The sequence below is a fragment of the Macaca fascicularis genome, chromosome 8 (genome assembly GCF_037993035.2).
Source record: "Macaca fascicularis isolate 582-1 chromosome 8, T2T-MFA8v1.1".
Classification (NCBI taxonomy): domain Eukaryota; kingdom Metazoa; phylum Chordata; class Mammalia; order Primates; family Cercopithecidae; genus Macaca; species Macaca fascicularis.
In genome coordinates, this window is record NC_088382.1 from 3,931,906 (window position 1) to 3,949,461 (window position 17,556).

The following is a 17,556-nucleotide window of genomic DNA, read 5'->3' on the forward strand; positions in this document are numbered from 1 at the left end:
TAAAAGGTTTAAACAATAGGAACTCAAAGCTACTTTTTAGATAGAATTTCAATTATTCTAGTATGTGTAGGAAAATCATATATAAACTAAAATGTGCTATAGGCACATCTTTCATATAGAATAAAAATATTTATGATTATTGATGTGTAATCTGGATTTAAATGAATTTTGAAAGTACCAGAAAGATGTTAATCAATTCCCTTGAAGACTTAGCTTGATGGCAGCGTTTTCCCATGGAAACCGTGGGTATTCCACTCCAGGGCAAAACACTTCAGTCTTTTAAAACTCTGTAATGGCACTTACGGGTGGAAGATCATTCTCACTACAGTTGAGGCAAAATTTACCTCCAATTGACTTTGAGAGAAAAACGACGCCATCAACAAGGCCTTCTTGGACTATAGTCTGCTTTCTGCATGCTGTCATCCTAATGTCTGGTTTCTTCGCCTAACAACACACCGGTGAATTCTAACTGTGCCTCTGCCCATTCCATGGACTTGGATGGAGAGTAAGCACCTCGCTGTCCCTGTGCCTAATGCCACACACCTCTCCTACATAAAGAAATTGGTCCCTGAAGTCTGTTCCCTGGTTAAGGTATAGAGAACATACACTGTTCTGAACTAGAAAGATTTTGAGAATGCAGTAGAGGCATTATTAGTAACTGTTCAAGGCAGCAGAGATTTACCAAGACTCCTCTGCGAAAGTAGCAGGAATGCCCACCTGCCTCAGGCTCTGCCTCTCACCCACGGTGTCATCTGCCTCTCTCCTGTTTCCCACACCCACAGCACCTACTGGAGGCCGCTGCAGGGGTAAGCCGGCAGGAGTGTAAGGTCCCAGAGAATACGATGTTCCTTCTCCCCATGCCCCGGGGTCCCGTGTTCCTCCTCCCCATGCTAGGGCATCCTGTGTTCCTCCCTCCCATGCTAGGGCATCCTGTGTTCCTCCCTCCCATGCCTCGGGGACCCGTGTTCCTCCTCCCCATGCCCTGGGGTCCTGTGTTCCTCCCTCCCCATGCCCTGGGGTCCCGTGTTCCTCCCTCCCTGCGCTGGGAGGTCTCCAGTCTTGCTGAGTCTCCATCTGAGACAAGTCTGGGGTGATTTCCCTGCACCACTCCATGGCGTCTGCTCTGTTTCAGACCTTACTATCTTTCATCTGAAGTACTGTATTAGATTCCAAACTCTGCCTCTCACGTCTCCTTCTTTTATTATTATTATTATTATTATACTTTAAGTTCTAGGGTACATGTGCATAACGTGCAGGTTTGTTACACATGTATACTTGTGCCATGTTGGTGTGCTGCACCCATCAACTCATCAGCACCCATCAACTCGTCATTAACATCAGGTATAACTCCCAATGCAATCCCTCCCCCCTCCCCATGATAGGCCCCGGTGTGTGATGTTCCCCTTCCCGAGTCCAAGTGATCTCATTGTTCAGTTCCGACCTATGAGTGTTTGGTTTTCTGTTCTTGCGATAGTTTGCTGAGAATGATGGTTTCCAGCTGCATCCATGTCCCTACAAAGGACACAAACTCATCCTTTTTTATGGCTGCATAGTATTCCATGGTGTATATGTGCCACATTTTCTTCATCCAGTCTGTCACTGATGGACATTTGGGTTGATTCCAAGTCTTTGCTATTGTGAATAGTGCCGCAATAAACATATGTGTGCATGTGTCTTTATAGCAGCATGATTTATAATCCTTTGGGCATAATACCCAGTAATGGGATGGCTGGGTCATATGGTACTTCTAGTTCTAGATCCTTGAGGAATCGCCATACTGTTTTCCATAATGGTTGAACTAGTTTACAATCCCACCAACAGTGTAAAAGTGTTCCTATTTCTCCACATCCTCTCCAGCACCTGTTGTTTCCTGACTTTTTAATGATCGCCATTCTAACTGGTGTGAGCTGCTATCTCATTGTGGTTTTGATTTGCATTTCTCTGATGGCCAGTGATGATGAGCATTTTTTCATGTGTCTGTTGGCTGTACGAATGTCTTCTTTTGAGAACTGTCTGTTCATATCCTTTGCCCACTTTTTGATGGGGTTGTTTCTTTCTTGTAAATTTGTTTGAGTTCTTTGTAGGTTCTGGATATTAGCCCTTTGTCAGATGAGTAGATTGCCAAAATTTTCTCCCATTCTGTAGGTTGCCTGTTCACTCTGATGGTAGTTTCTTCTGCTGTGCAGAAGCTCTTTAGTTTAATGAGATCCCATTTGTCAATTTTGGCTTTTGTTGCCGTTGCTTTTGGTGTTTTAGACATGAAGTCCTTGCCGATGCCTATGTCCTGAATGGTATTACCTAGGTTTTCTTCTAGGGTTTTTATGGTGTTAGGTCTAACATTTAAGTCTCTAATCCATCTTGAATTAATTTTCGTATAAGGAGTAAGGAAAGGATCCAGTTTCAGCTTTCTACTTTTGGCTAGCCAATTTTTCTCAAAAGCTGTTAGGGTGTACTTCCTTCCTCTCCACCGAAAGGGCTACAGGAAGAAGTGATGTTACTGCGTGTTCAAGTTCGTCTCCTCGTGGATCCCCCTAAAGCCCAGCCTTGCTAGATGGCAGCCCATGCATCTGACTTCAAGAGAAGCGAAAGAAGGGGATGGAAAGAAATCCCACCCGTGAGTGGGATACTGAGTCAGTGTCCCTGCAGGCATTTGGCTCCATCTTGCTAGGGATGGCTGCAGAGCTGTGAAAATTCATCTCAGAGTTTTCTGCCTGACGCATTAGAGGGGCGCATTTGATCACTCCTCTAGCCAGGAAGGGCGGTGGGAGCCCCCTCTCAGTCCAGGTGAGGCTGTGTCAAAAGGAGGAGAGGACTCCTGCAGGCTTTGCAAACTCTGAGTGCAGAGCCTGGGGCGGAAAGCAGGAGACTCCGGGAGTCGTTGAGGCAGGGCTGAGGCTCTGCCACTGTGAAGTGGGCTAAGAGCAGGGCGGTGGGCAGGAGAGGGGCTTGGTGCAGCCTCATCACAGGCAGCAGAGGCAGGGTGCTTTCTGGAGAGCCACTCATTGCTGTGTTTCTAATTTTATGTAATCTCCACTTTCAAACACTTTTAAAATTTGTGATAGATTCATGCAATTCTTATAAAACCACCTGGAACATATACAGGTTAACTAAACTATTCCGTTGATTTGATCTAATTAATTGCTTTTAGCTATATTTTCTTTAAAAAAAAAAATCCAAGAAGAGTTCCTTCTGCCTCTCAAATTGCAGAAGTAACATAATTCTGTATTTTAAAAATGTCCCCATCAGATAGTTCTGGTCTCGATCACATCTCAATCCCTCTAACACAAAATATTTGCTTTTATTTGAGTCCCTATGGATATGCATGTCATCTATGTACTCTTAATTCAAATCAACACCTAATATATCCCCCAAACAAACTCAATTGTTCTACTATTTCTGTACTACTATTACTTCTACTCGGGAAAGTTCTACTATCTAACTTTCAGAACTTTTCTAAATTCTCAATGTTGTATGATTTCACTTTCTGGAGACCAAACAGAATATTCTAATTATTTAAAAGTATGTAAAGGCAGAAATTAGTAAACATAATTATCAATACACTAGTCATATAGTATATAATTTTAATTCAGATTGAAATATAACTCTCCGTTTTGTGAGACAAATGAATGAGATGGCTTAGTAAATAGTTAATGAATTGTTAATAAGTGTTTTTTTCTATTTATCTTATGCTTGTTTATGTTGCAGTACCAGTATTAGCAGCTTATAATAATGATACTGCATTTACTTATGCAACATGTGGATTGATTTATTTTTCACAACTACTCTCTAAGGTAAATGCTATTACTATATCTCTTGCCCAAATTCATGCAACTGCTGAGTGGTAGAGCTGGTTTCTAAAGTGATGATTGCAAGTACTGAAAAATAGTAGGTTCTTGGTAAAAAATGGAATAACTAAACCGTTGAGTAGCATATAGAGAAAACAAGGTATGTAGCACTATAGCTGATGCCCAGGGTACCACACAGCTCTAGCATCCTGAGAAATACCAGAGTCAAACTCGGAAGCTTCTGTCACAGCAAAGACAGCCCAGAAATTCCTCAGTGTTTCCGAAAGCCTGCAGCACCCTGGAGTTTTACCCAGCTCTGCTCATTAAAGCTTGAATTTTTACATAAATAATAACTGAGATTTGAGAACTAAAATAAGCCAACCAAAACCAAAAGGCATGTGTGATGAACACGCTACTGAATCTAAAATCAGAACACTTCTCTTTTAGAACTGGGAACTCAACAGCTTTGAGAGGAAGCTATAAAAATAAGATGGATATTTTAATAAAATGTAAAAATGAAGAGACAATCATTTAGACACAGAACTGTTGGTAATAACTCAATAATTGGTAAATAGTGGGGTTCAGTAAATTCAATATTACTATAAATATAATTATTTTAATATCACATAATTTAAGTGAAATCCATACCTATAATAGTTTTCTGACAGTTTTTTTTTTTAAGTCAAGTCAATATGAAGATGTCTACCTTATTTTTTCTTCCTACTGGCAAGCATCTATAGTGAACTTAAAAGAAGTTAAAAAAATTCATTTGATAGCCAATGAAACGTGATTGTGATTACAATTTCTATCCTAAGATTTAAAATGTAGTAATGTAATTGCAAACTATGTACACAAACTTATAGAGAAATAACATAGTATTGTCCTCTTTTACTACCCTGGAGGAAATATATATTTTACACAAAGTATTCAAGATAAGAAATAGGAAAACACGCTCAGATGTTTAATTCTTAAAAAATGTATATAGTTTATGAGAAGAAACACATGAACTGTAGAAAATGATTCAAAAGAGAGTATTGTTTTGTATCTTTTTTTTTTTTTTTTTGATATGGAGTCTTGCTCTGTTGCCCAGGCTGGAACGCAGTGGCGCAAGCTTGGCCCACTTCAAGCTCTGTTTCCTGGGTTCAAGCGATTCCCTTGCCTCAGCCTCCCAGTACCTGGGATGACAGGTGCCTACCACCAAGCCCAGCTAATTTTTGTTTGTATTTTTTAGTAGAGACGGGGTTCCACCATGTTGGCCAGACTGGTTTTAGAACTCCTGACCTCAAGTGATCCACTCACCTTGGCCTCCCAAAGTGCTGGGATTACTGGCTTGAGCCACCGAGCTCGGCCAAAAGACAGTATTTTTGCGTCTGAGTATAGTAGGAGCATTTCCAACACTTAGTCATACTATGCAAAAATACTGGGGTATTTAAGAAAGCTTGTGATATAGTGGATGAGACTTGAGTTGAAAAAGACATAAGAGAAAGTGCTATGATACATAAAGGAGGCACACAGACTTCATCTCTAGAATCACTAAACGGTACCACACTGAGAATACTCACTTTGTATCTCAATCTCAGGCTGCTCTGCAACGAATGTGGCATCTAGACACAGGATGCAGCCGGAACTTTTAAATTCAAACAGTAAAGACTAAGGACGGAGGGCCTTTGCTGGGCTGTTTGCTTCAACAGCAGATCCTATCAGAGGGTGGTGTGCATTAGCCACAGGGGTTGGAGGTGGAGCCTTACCTTGTCCGGGTCGGCAGTGGTGATGACCCACACGCAGTGTGCGTTATCTTCATACTGAACCGGGTAATTAGGGGAGGTGATGACGCCGCTGGGCCCACGCAGATTGGATCCACATGTTCTAGCTGGAAACACATAGAAATGAGGTTATCTTCTAGAACATTTTGTCAGTTTGGTAAAGACATAACATTTATGGGAAATTTCAAGTTAGCTATTATCTAATCACAGTAAAAACATGGTGCATGGACTCCAACTGGGGCATGGACTCCAATCAGCAAGTGGACTGCTGGGCCGGCAGTATTTTTGTTTGGTATCTGCAGTGTTATGCTGGGGCACTTTATGTTTTCCAAAGGCCTTTCCACTCACCAAAGGATCTAACAGATGATAGCACCATGGGTAATGTCAATACCAAAGTAGCCCATTTCAAATCCCATTGTGACTCAGAGAGAGTCTTCATGTACGTCTCGTTGTTCAGAGAGTCTCCATACACACCTAATGGTGGGTGACTGCAGTAAGACAGAGGGAAAGGCACCGTGGAGTGGAATTCAACCAGAGTTACCATCTCAGCTACCTCTTACACTGTGTGACCTCCAATAAACGGTGCCTTTTCAACTTTAAAAAAGGATTTTGGAGCAGATGATCTCCAAAGTTACTTTCTACCTTTAGATTCTATTCTACAACAAACTATAACAATTTATTTACCACACAATGCAAATAGGAACTTAAAACATTATTGACAGTTTAAAAAAAGAAAATATGAATGGTGACTTTAAAAATTAAAAAAAAATCTTAAAGTTGAAATGAAAGACTGAGTGAAGCATAGAAATTGCATAATTCAATATATAGAACTTAGTCTGGAATATAAAAATAATTTAATTGGCCTCCACTTTATGAAAGGAGTTTTTTTTTTCAAATCAATAGACATAGTTTAGAAATATAATGTCAGCATAGACTCTGGTTTTAACGTTAATAATTTAAACTGGGTTTCAGAAAGGAGCAGGAGAAACTAATTTCACAAGAAGAAATTAATGTAAGCGAGCTTCTGCTTCATTTTCCTAAGACATCCTATGACACAAACTGAAAAAAATGTTTCATAGGAAGGATTAATCCTCATCATAGCCCATCCTTCATTTTTTCATTCCTTGAGTTTAAACCTGTCTTCAAGTCAGTTATTCTTCTAGGAGCCTCCGCTACAAAACTCAGCAGAACAGCACTTGTGACTTAACAAGGGCTACTTTGTGGGGGAAAAAGAATCAACCATTGAACATAGGTTTTCCAAAGGGCCTCCAGAACCAGACATTTCTCTCTTTTATGAATGTCAATGTAATAATAATAAGACAAATCATGCCTGTTCCTCATAATACTTCTTTAATCCTTAATCTACTGTGACTATTCATCTGAGATCTCAGTCTCCTAAAAGGTTATGCACTCCCTGAGCTTAGGAACAGTCCTCCTTTTGCATTTACCTGTCCCTCCTCAGCACTGCATACAATGCTGTAGTCCCAGACATGTGAAAATGGGATGAGATGATTTGAGATAACTGTTCCATTGCTTTCTACTTACCATGGAAATAACTGGCTAAAAATTGACCTAGTCTACATTGATAAGTGTGTTAAAATTAACTTTTGTCAGGCGTGGTGGTTCACGCCTGTAATCCCAGCCCTTTGGGAGGCCAAGGCGGGCAGATCATGAAGTCAGGAGATCGAGACCATCCTGGCTAACATGGTGAAACCCTGTCTCTATTAAAACAAAAAATTAATAAATAAAAATAAAAAAATTAACTTTTAAAATACTGGCATTTACTGTCCAAATGAAAAACAAACATGGGTAAAACATAACTGGGTTTTCAAAACTCAGTAGGTGTGTCGTTGGACACTGGACAAAGGACTGAATGAAAACATGGACCCCTCCTGTATGCTAAGATATCACTCTCTAATGAGTCTGTTTTTAATGAGCTATTCTCAGAGAGGATCATAAACTTTAGATGTGAAATCTTAAAGCCCTCTAATATTAGCATTATCCAGCTAGAAAACCTTTGAAAAAGGTGATAATCAATAAAATCTGAGTTGTAATACCTTTATGTTGCATTTTCCTACTTTGTAACACTTAAATTCACAGCTATTCTAAACATCATGTAGCGTTCATCAATACTTGTTGATTTAATTGTGAATCAATGTAACCATATTGGCATGGTCAGTCTGCATTTCAAGCTCTTAGAAAGTACATCTGAAAAACATTTGCAGGGGGAAGGTCATTTGTTACAATCCTACTGACAAGGTAGGCTCAGCCCCGCATTGACCCAGATGTTCCCTGCTGGAAGGATCCCTAAAGCTGTTCCTGCCCATGGCTTTGTGTCCTAGGTGCCTGCTGTGAAGATGGTCCCTCACTTGGCTTATGAAAATTGGCTACCAGCATCTCATGAAATGCATCTCATGCATTATGTTTGATCTGTGAAGTAACTTTTAGTAAAATATGCATAGGAAACCATTCCTCCACCACGTTTTCAGGCCTCTGAAGTACGGAGTTTCACATAAAGCGAGTCATGGGCCCAGTTCCTTCACAGACATTCTTTACCAAAAGCTTGCAAATGAACCCATAATGTTTCTTTTTAAATTTAGAAATCTCTCTCCATCTTTGCAACATATTTTAATAACAAATTATTTATTTTTTGCATTTTTTTGTATGAAGCCATCAAAATGGTCATCCGAAATGAATATTGGGAATATTCAGGCCAGAGATTTGTGTCTGGTTTGTTCATCTGTCTAACTTCACCAATTAGAACAATTTATAGAATCTGATAGTTTCCTCAATAAATATTAGCGTAGCTTCTGAATAGGTGTAACAGCCTTAAGTCACACAACCTAACTGTAATGATGTAATTCTAACCCTCCTCCTTAGCACATTGTTGAAAGCTTGTGCTCCTTTCTCAGTGTTTGCCTTTCTAAATCTATTCCAACCTAATCATCTGCTTCTTTACCATCTGATGATGCACCCCTTATCTGGCTCATTATGATTTATTTAGTTATTGCTTCCTTGCATCTAGGGTTTTCTACTAGTCAGAATAACTCTCAGTTTTTTAACTGGAATGACTGCAAGTTCAACCATGCATTTGTAGAGTCCTTATTAAACAACCACCCTGTGGCTTGAGCTATTGTGATTTCCACCAGCTGATGTCCACACGGTGGTGAACAGAGTGTCTGTTGTCCTCTAGCTGTCTTGCAGCTCACCTTATTACCTGGGCCAGGAAAGATTACATTAATTTCTCTGAATTTCATCATGGAGAGAGAAGAGCCAGCACACAGCCCTCCATTGAGCACACCCACATCTTCCCCTCCATCAACTTCCCTGATGGAAGGATCCCTAAAGCTGGCCCTGCCCATCGTTTTGTGTCCTAGGTGCCTGCTGTGAAGCACCAGAAGGGTATGATTTCTCATGTCTATCATATGTTAAACTTGTAAAAATGTGGTATTTGGAAAAAAGAAAAAGAAGAGCTAGAGAAGAAAATGGGACAGGCTGAGAAAGAAGAGATGACACAGGGCTGAGCTTCATACTGAGTAGATCCAATGAAGGAGTGTCAAGGAGCTTTGGGGATGATCTGTTAGGGATGTCTGCTGTCCTCCCTTAGAAATCCTCTAGTTAAATAGGCACGGGTGCAGCAGCCTACAAGGCAGGAAGAATAATGGGTGTCGAGAAAATCTCAGCAATGCACGCAGGCCCTTGCAAAAGAAGCAGATGGCTACCATCATCTTATCTAAAAACCGTATCAATGTTGCTTTGTCGCCTATTGGGGGGATCTATTTGAATACGAATTTATCCAAAGTTCTGGGAATTCACGAAACGATGCCATAAGATCTGACTCAGAAACCTAGACATCTGAAGGCTTATCACCTGCCTCTCTCTTCACTCACGGACTCTGCTGGGTTTTCACTTCATGCAAAGAACTGATTGGGCAGCTCCTCACCCAGGAGACAGCCCAGGGAAGCTGTTCTGACTGGGACTGGACAATTTCACAGCATCCTTGGAGGCAGGGAAACTCCTGTCCTTCCCTTAGCTTCTGCACTAAACAGGCATTCAATTAGTCAGTGAAGTAGGTGATTAAGCAGCATAATTAAGTAACTACAACATACGAGTGCCAAGCCAGTTTTTAAAACAAGATCTCTCTCCATAAGCTGCCGTAGTGGAAATGTGTAGACGCACGTTTATACAAACTATAGAAGAATGCCTCTTTCTAGTCTTGCAAAGGCCTTGCCTCTTGGAAATATAACATCTAATAGAGAGTAAAATTCACTGACATGCTTGATAAATGTACTTGGATAATAACTGTGACCTAATGTACACCTGATGTTACTTGACAGTTTTCCAAACCTGTAAACTCAAACTTCACTTACATCTATTCTGTCTCCTCAGTAAAAGTAGAATTCACAGAATGATAAATTGGAATTATAATATGTCAGGAGGGAAAGTGGAAAGGGAGAAGAAAACTAACCAATTTTGGATGCCAATGCGTGCCATTTTGACATTTATCCACTTAATCCATGAATATTTATTAAGTATAAAATAGGCTTGTTTCATGCCATTTATCTTACTTAATATAAAGTAATAACTTATCTGTTTATTTAAATGCAGTTCCAGGAAATCTTACAGTTGTATAGTAACTACTCAATCAAATTACTTGAAAGAAGAAAGATTCTAATTGATTAAATTTAAATTAGTGGGATTTCAGGGGTCACGTTAGAAGCTTTTTTTTTTTAAAGCAAATTCATAATTATATTGGATAGTCTATTTCTCATACGTTTTTAGGAGAAAACATTTTTATCCAGCATAAATTTTATGTCCACATTTTCAACCATAATGAAGTTAATACATCACAGAGGCTAAAAGCTTCCTTTCCTTCACCACACCCGGTTCCAGGCCTGGCTTAGGTAGTTGGTAGCTGTCTCATCTTAACTTATGTAATTTTAAGCCACTCAGTTTATTTAATTAGAATAATCATAACTCCACTTATGATTGCTCTGAGGATTGAATAAAAGAAGACAATAAAGCATTTACTACATGGCCTGACATGTCATAGCATGGCCGGGCACAGTGGCTCACGCCTGTAATCCCAGCACTTTGGGAGGCTGAGGCAGGTGGATCACCTGAGGTCGGGAGTTTGAGACCAGCCTGGCCAACATGGTAAAACCTCGTCTCTACTAAACATACAAAAATTAGCTGAGCATGGTGGCAGGTGACTGTAATCCCAGCTACTCGGGAGGCTGAGGCAGAAGAATCGCTTGAGCCTGGGAGGCAGAAGTTGCAGTGAGTCAATACAGCACTACTATACTACAGCCTGGGTTGACAGAGGGAGACTCTGTCTCAAAAAGGAAAAAAAAAAATAAGAAAAAAAAGTGTACATGCAGTGCTCATTATGAGTTGAACATTGAGGGTAGGGTGGAGAGAGAACAAAATTAAGTTTCTTGCCTTCAGCAGGAAATTAACAAACACACACACATACAATGTCAGAAGGAGAAAATAGCTTTGAAGAAAGGCAGATAAAAGATTTGTAAAGCGAGGGAAAAGGCCTGCTCTGTAAGAAGTGGTTATGGAAGGACGTGGGCTCAGATGGCATTTGATGAAAGGCACAAATGGACAGTCACACGGATACCTGGAGGGAGGGGGATACTCCAGAGAGGGGAAACCAAGCGCAAGAATCCTAAGAGAGAAACATCCCTGGCCTGCTCTAGGAATGTAAAAAGCTAACTGAAGGTTAGCTTTCAGGGTATTTTATGTCAATACAGTATGAGAGTAGTATAAGATACAAAACTATATTATTGCCAATAACTTAGTAAAAATAAGAAGAAGAAAAATATATTTTCTCCCAGGTGACCTTCAGGTAAAAAGTATAAAGCTTCAGGAGTCAGGAAACAACAACAGAAATTTCTCAAAATTCATGGGAATTAAAAAGTTAACCTTGTGTTTGTCTCTCTAAATCTCTGAGATAGTGGCTACCTGATCAAATACACAAAATATTATCCTGACACGGACACTGAATCTGTAACCTGGTAGAATGAAGAGTCATCTTTTGAGGTAAATGATCTTCTTATTACTCTTTAAAAGGTCATTTCTACATGGACAGAAAACACAGGTGGAAAAGAAAAGAAAAACTTGTAAAAGTTTTTGGTAAATGATGAGTTCATAAATTAAGAATAATTTTTAGCTAACCTAATCTGAAATTCCAAGGCAATAATAACTTTTTCTCTGGCTCTGGCTGGCTCCAATTAGCTTCCATGAAACCACAGTTACAACTGCCAATAATACTTTATTTTTCTTAGAGGGCTTTTCATCTCAGGGAGCAACTCAAAACATTAACTCTACAGATCAAAGAGCATTAGCATTGAAGGAAGTTCTCTACATAAATTGCCCCTAAAGACTGATGGAAGGAAGTACCAGCCTGATCATTTCACTTAAAAAAAATACAACGATATACTCTCCTCTCCATTTTGTTTGCTTATTTTAAAAATCTACTGCCAGTTAAAGATACTCACACAGTTTTAAACAGCTCATAATGTTTTACCCTGCAAAAAAAAATCATAATGGTTGTTTTCATATTCCTAAATGAAGTGAGCGTAATTTCAAACAAAATCACTTGTATAATTACTGAGCTATGACAACCGTTCATCTGTTTGGTAACAGGAAGAAAAGGTAATGTTGCCCCGGTTCTCAGAGCTAATTAGCTAATGTAAGCATTGGTTAACCACACCAGCCGCCAGATGGAAGGATCACTTCTGACTCACTGCAATGTATCAAATGCTTCCATCAGATATTCCTGCTCCCGAGGAGGCATGATCATTCCTTCAGAGTTACAGACCCTTCATGAAAATAGGAACCTTGAGAGTCAGTCCTTCCTGGACGCACCTCGCTGGAATAGATTTATGCTCAGAATGGGCATGATGTTCGGATCAGGGGCATTTTATTGTATTTGATAGACGGTTGAGTGGAGAATACGTGGCAGAAACGATCATTATTAGGCCACCTTTAGAGGATGAATTAGGAAAATTCAAAACTACGATGCTGCCTTTTTTTTTTTTTTTTTGAGATGAAGTTTTGCTCTTGTCACCCAGGCTGGGGTACAGTGGCACGATCTCTGCTCACTGCAACCTCCACCTTCCAGGTTCAAGTGATCCCCCTGCCTCAGCCTCCCCAGTAGCTGGGATTACAGGCGTGCACCAGCATGTCCAGCTAATTTTTGTATTTTTAGTAAAGACGGGGTTTCACTATGTTGGTCAGGTTGGTCTTGAACTCCTGACCTCAGGTGATCTGCCCACCTTGGCCTCCCAAAGTGCTGGGATGACAGGCGTGAGCCACCGTGCTGGGCCAATGCTGTCTTTTTAGATACTATTTTTTGTGGTAACGGCAGAGTGACAAATGAACTTGGAAAATGGTCCCTGATGTACAGAACCTATCGATAGCAAAGAACGATTCCCCGTAGTCTGTTTCAGGTAGCATTTGTCCGTTTTCCTGGACACTTTAGATATCTGACGTTATCTTTTTATAGAAATAGTTATAAAAGCTCCACTTTTATAAATGTTTTTCAGCTCTTCTCTAATGGATGAATCCATTATTGGAAGCAAATTGAGACGCTACTTAAAAGAGGGAATGGTGACATACTCAGGGTTCCTAAAAGTTGTCAGCCTGAGGAACTTACGGATTTTAATTGAAGGGTGTTCTACAGAGGGATGCCAGCCAGGAAGGGGGGCACAACTCACTGGGCTCATTTCTCCTCTTCACAACTACAAGGGTGTTCATGGCTCTTCATAGTGAGGAAGAAAATCACCCCTGTAAATGTCTAAACTTGTGCTGTCACATGTGGCAGCTGCTAACCACACGTGGCTACTGGGCACCTGAAATGCAGCCGGTCTGAGACGAGCTATGCTCGAGGTATAAAATGCACACTGGAATTCCAAAACACAGTATGAAAAAAAGAAAATATGTAAAACATCTCATTATCACATTTGTATTAACTATACGTTAATGTGATACTATTTGGTAGTCTTTGGGTTAAATAAAATGTTATTACAATTCAATTCACCTGTTTCTCTGTACCTTTTTAGTCTAGCTACTAAATATTTCAAAGTCACATACATAGTTTGGGAAATAAACACATACTTTTCCCAGTTATTCAATCCAGCACTAACTTAGGTGCTCCTGTGAAGGGATTTTGGAGGCATAAATAATGTCCCTTATCAATTGACTCTAAGTTAAGGAGATTATTTTGTGTGGCCTTTACATAATCATTTGGGAAGTCTTTAAAGAGGGCTTAGAATTCCCCTTACAGAGAGACCCCTGCCTGTGGTCAGCAGCTTTGACCTCTTCCCGGGGAGCCTGGCCTGATCCCTATCTTTCCTTCCCAACAGCCGGTCTTTCAGAATTCAGATATAATGCCAGCCCTACCAACCGTGTGAGCCAGCTCCCTGATATAAGCCCATACTTTGGTCTCCATCCTAGTGGATTTGCTTCTCTGCTGGAATTTTTACTCACAGAGTCGAGTGCTTGGGCATGAGGTGTTGCTGAAGCAAACATGGGCACAGCTTTGGAGCTGGGTAGTGGGTCAGAGCTGCCAGGTTTGGGGAGTGTCATAGAGGAAGCCTCAGGTGCCTCGGATAGACGGCTAGTAGAAATCTATCTTATAACGATACTCTTGGTGGGACTCGGAAAGAGAGACATTCCTGGAAACTGAAAGAGGTGGCAGAAGCTCAGCAGAAGTGGTTCTGTGATTAGGTGGGAAGCAGGGTGTTCAGTGACCAACACAGATGAACTGCTAAGGAGATTTCCAGGCCATGTGTCCAAGAGGCCGCTTGATTTCTTCTTGTTGCTGATGCTAAAACACGATAGGAAAGACATAAATTGAGGGGAGGACTGTCAAACACAAAGGAATCAGGGCTGGATGATTTTGAAACTTCTCAGCCTCTGCAGATGGCAAAAGAGGCTAAAATTTGGAAGCGAGAGCTGCGGCAGCATTCGAGACAGGAAAGGCAGAGTGTGTGGTTGCACAGCCGTGCTCTGAAACCTCAGAATGACCGTAAGGTCAGAACACAAGTATTACCTCCTAGAAAGGATACTTTTTAAGAAATTGAGGGTTTCTTATCCATCTTATCAATGGATGCAACTACATAGCTAAGGAGCATTGTCCCTTTGATGTCTCAGCAGGAGTCCAAGATGGAGAAAAGATTATCTCAAAAATATGTGAGAGCATGGCCTTTGTCTGAGTCAACACTGGTAAAACCCATCCACTATAAAAACACTTCCTTAGGAATTATTTCCAGCACTGTAAGTTATTATTTCAGAAAAATAAATTAAGTTTATTACTTCAAATACATTTTTAGTTCTTACTAAATTTATTACAAGTAATAAACTTAAAAAGAACTAAAGAACTATTCAATGATGATCAAGGTATATCTAACTTAAGTAAAACAAGGGAATCGTCAGTGAGAAGAGAAGATGGATAAAGTCAGGCACTCTCTGCCTGTGGAGTTGAAAGGAAGAGGCAGAGCCTTGGCGGTTACTAGCAACTTTTCCAGAAACCAAACCAAACACACCAAGCAACAGAGGCCCCTGTGGAGAAAGTGTTCTTTTCCAAAATATGATCAAGTGGGACACTTGAATCAATGAGAACAGAAAACCACAAAGAATCCTCTTCTAATTCTCTCTAAGCGTGAGTAGCTGAGGGGTTGAGAAGGATGGGAGAAATGTCTCCACCTTCAGCCTGGATGGAGCAGCTGTTTCCTAAGACGTAAGCACCTCTGAGCGTGTGATATGTTTGGGACAGGATACTGAGAAAGTGCTTTGAGTTTAAGACGAGAGTCAGGGCCAAGAAAGGCAATGTCATGGGTTAACTTATAACATCAAATAATATAAAGGCAAATATTTAAGTTACTCTAAAATATTGATTTAAAAGCAACATGTAAAAGAATGCACATTTACTATTTGTCAAAAGTGAACTTTAAAAATAATGAAGTCTATTTCTGGGATATAAGAGCAAGAAAACTATCGAAGGAATTTTTTTTTTTCCCCTAAAGGAAAAATAATCCATGTGACTCGTCCCTCGTGTGTAGTTGGGAGGCTTGTGCATCAGCAGCTCTAGTGGGAACATGAATTTTAGTACGGTTCTTTGAAGTGCTTAAGAGTCTTACATTAGAACTGAAAAATGTACAATCAAAGTAGTCTAGTGACAAAAAGAAGGGGACAGCCATGTGCCTTTCTTTGACCAGAGACTGCTGACTCTGTGAAGGGTCTCCATTTAAGAGGTGACAGCTCGCTGTCAGCTGGGCCATACACCCACCCTGCCCGGTCCCAAGTGGTTATAGGGACCAGGTACAATACAGTAAATGGTGCCAAAGAGTATTCCTAGCTTAGATGACAATAGTGACATGTTTGGCAACTAGTTAATTTCACAGGCACTATGCTTCCTGTACCATTATTTTTTTTTATAACTAAAATGCTTAAAAGTTTAAAATGTATAAGTCCATTCACATGAAAAGACTATATGGAAAGATAAGGTATTCTTACATATGAAGCTTTCCTTTTTAGTCAAACTAGTGCTTTTCCTCCCAAAACTACCAGTTTACAGAAATCATTTTACGGCCAAAATGCAAAAACAAAACCTCCAAACCTAGCATTTCTTTAATTTTATATTATTTTTCATTTTAAAACAACCAAAGTAATTTTCTTCTGGCTTCAATATGATTTCTGTAATTCTGGTAAGAATTGGTATATACTTCATAGCAGTAACAAATAAACAATTTAACATTTGCTGACTACATACGTTTTATTTGAAAATGATGATGATAATGATGAATATTTTACCCTGCTAACTATGTTAGAGATTAAAGATCATTCACTAATAAAATGATGATTTGGAATCGGGTTAATAATTCCTTTCATTACTACATGTAATTAATACCTAAAAAATTCAACCTTACTGCAATGGGAAAGTGAACTTTTTAGATTTGCAGGGCGCACAGAAACCTTTCTGGCAGGTCCAGCTGTGGAACACAGATTCACACACATGCACACTGTGTGTGTGTATAGATAGATGCCAAGTTACAGGGAGTACGCATGGCTTTGCTCACATCTGTCCTCAAATGTAAAACACAAAAATATTCTTGGAAACGTTAGCTTCTTAACAAATTCCAAGGAAAGATTTCTGTTATTACCCACATCACTATGAAAATGTACCTTACTACCAAGTGGTACTCTGCCTGTAGACAATGCTTCATGCTTAAATAGTATATTCAGAAAAAAAAATGCCAACCCTAAAGAAAGAGATAATCCGGGCTTTACCCCACCACAGGTGCCTTACCTCGGCAGATGGGCCGGTGGTCACTCCAAGCGGCGAGCGTCTCTGTAACTCTCTGACAGGTGATGCTTTTGGATCCCTGGAGCACGTAATTGTCCTCACAAGAAAACTGTACATTTGCACCAACCCTAAGCAGTTAAAAAATAAAACAAAAAACCCAAATTATTCACAGAAGACTTCTTTAGGAAAAAAAAATCAGCAAAATGGCCGCTCTGACGTTGCGCAGTTAAAACAGCATAAGACATTAAGCAATCTATTTGGTATGATTTATAGAGGCAACCCTGTGATTTAGCAAAGGTTATAAAATCAAAAGACTTGGGTTCAGACTCCTGTTCTTCCACCTTCACAGCTAAACAAACATATGAACCTTAACTTGTCACGACTAAGATAGAAAATAAATAGCAAAAATGACCTTACTGAATGTTGTGGCTTTAATAAGAAAACAAATGTGAAGAAATTTTGTACCCTGAAAACAAGAGGAAGTTGGATGTCATTCATCATGAATAAATATTTTACAAAAACAAGAAGTAAAAAAGTCTAGGTTAAGAAAATATCTCAGTAAAGAACGTATTTTACTATCACACATGTTAATTATATTTAAAAGAAAGCTAGTGATATTATATTTCAGAAATTCTTATAGGAAAAGAATGATTTGTTTTACTTTTCTTTCTTTTTGTTGTTGTGTTTTTGT

General features: G+C 39.8%; 1 protein-coding gene across 2 annotated transcripts in view; it reads right to left on the minus strand.

Moving 5' to 3' along the window:
* The window catches only part of CSMD1 (CUB and Sushi multiple domains 1), a 2,045,798-nt gene that overhangs the window by 608,973 nt on the left and 1,419,269 nt on the right, over positions 1-17,556 (minus strand). For both annotated transcript variants that reach the window (XM_005562521.5, XM_065518732.2), the window contains exons 9-10: positions 16,869-16,993; positions 5,534-5,655 (exon numbers count right to left, since the gene is read on the minus strand). In XM_005562521.5, the coding sequence (XP_005562578.3) occupies positions 5,534-5,655; positions 16,869-16,993 (247 nt within the window). The remainder of the gene's footprint in view (positions 1-5,533; positions 5,656-16,868; positions 16,994-17,556) is intronic.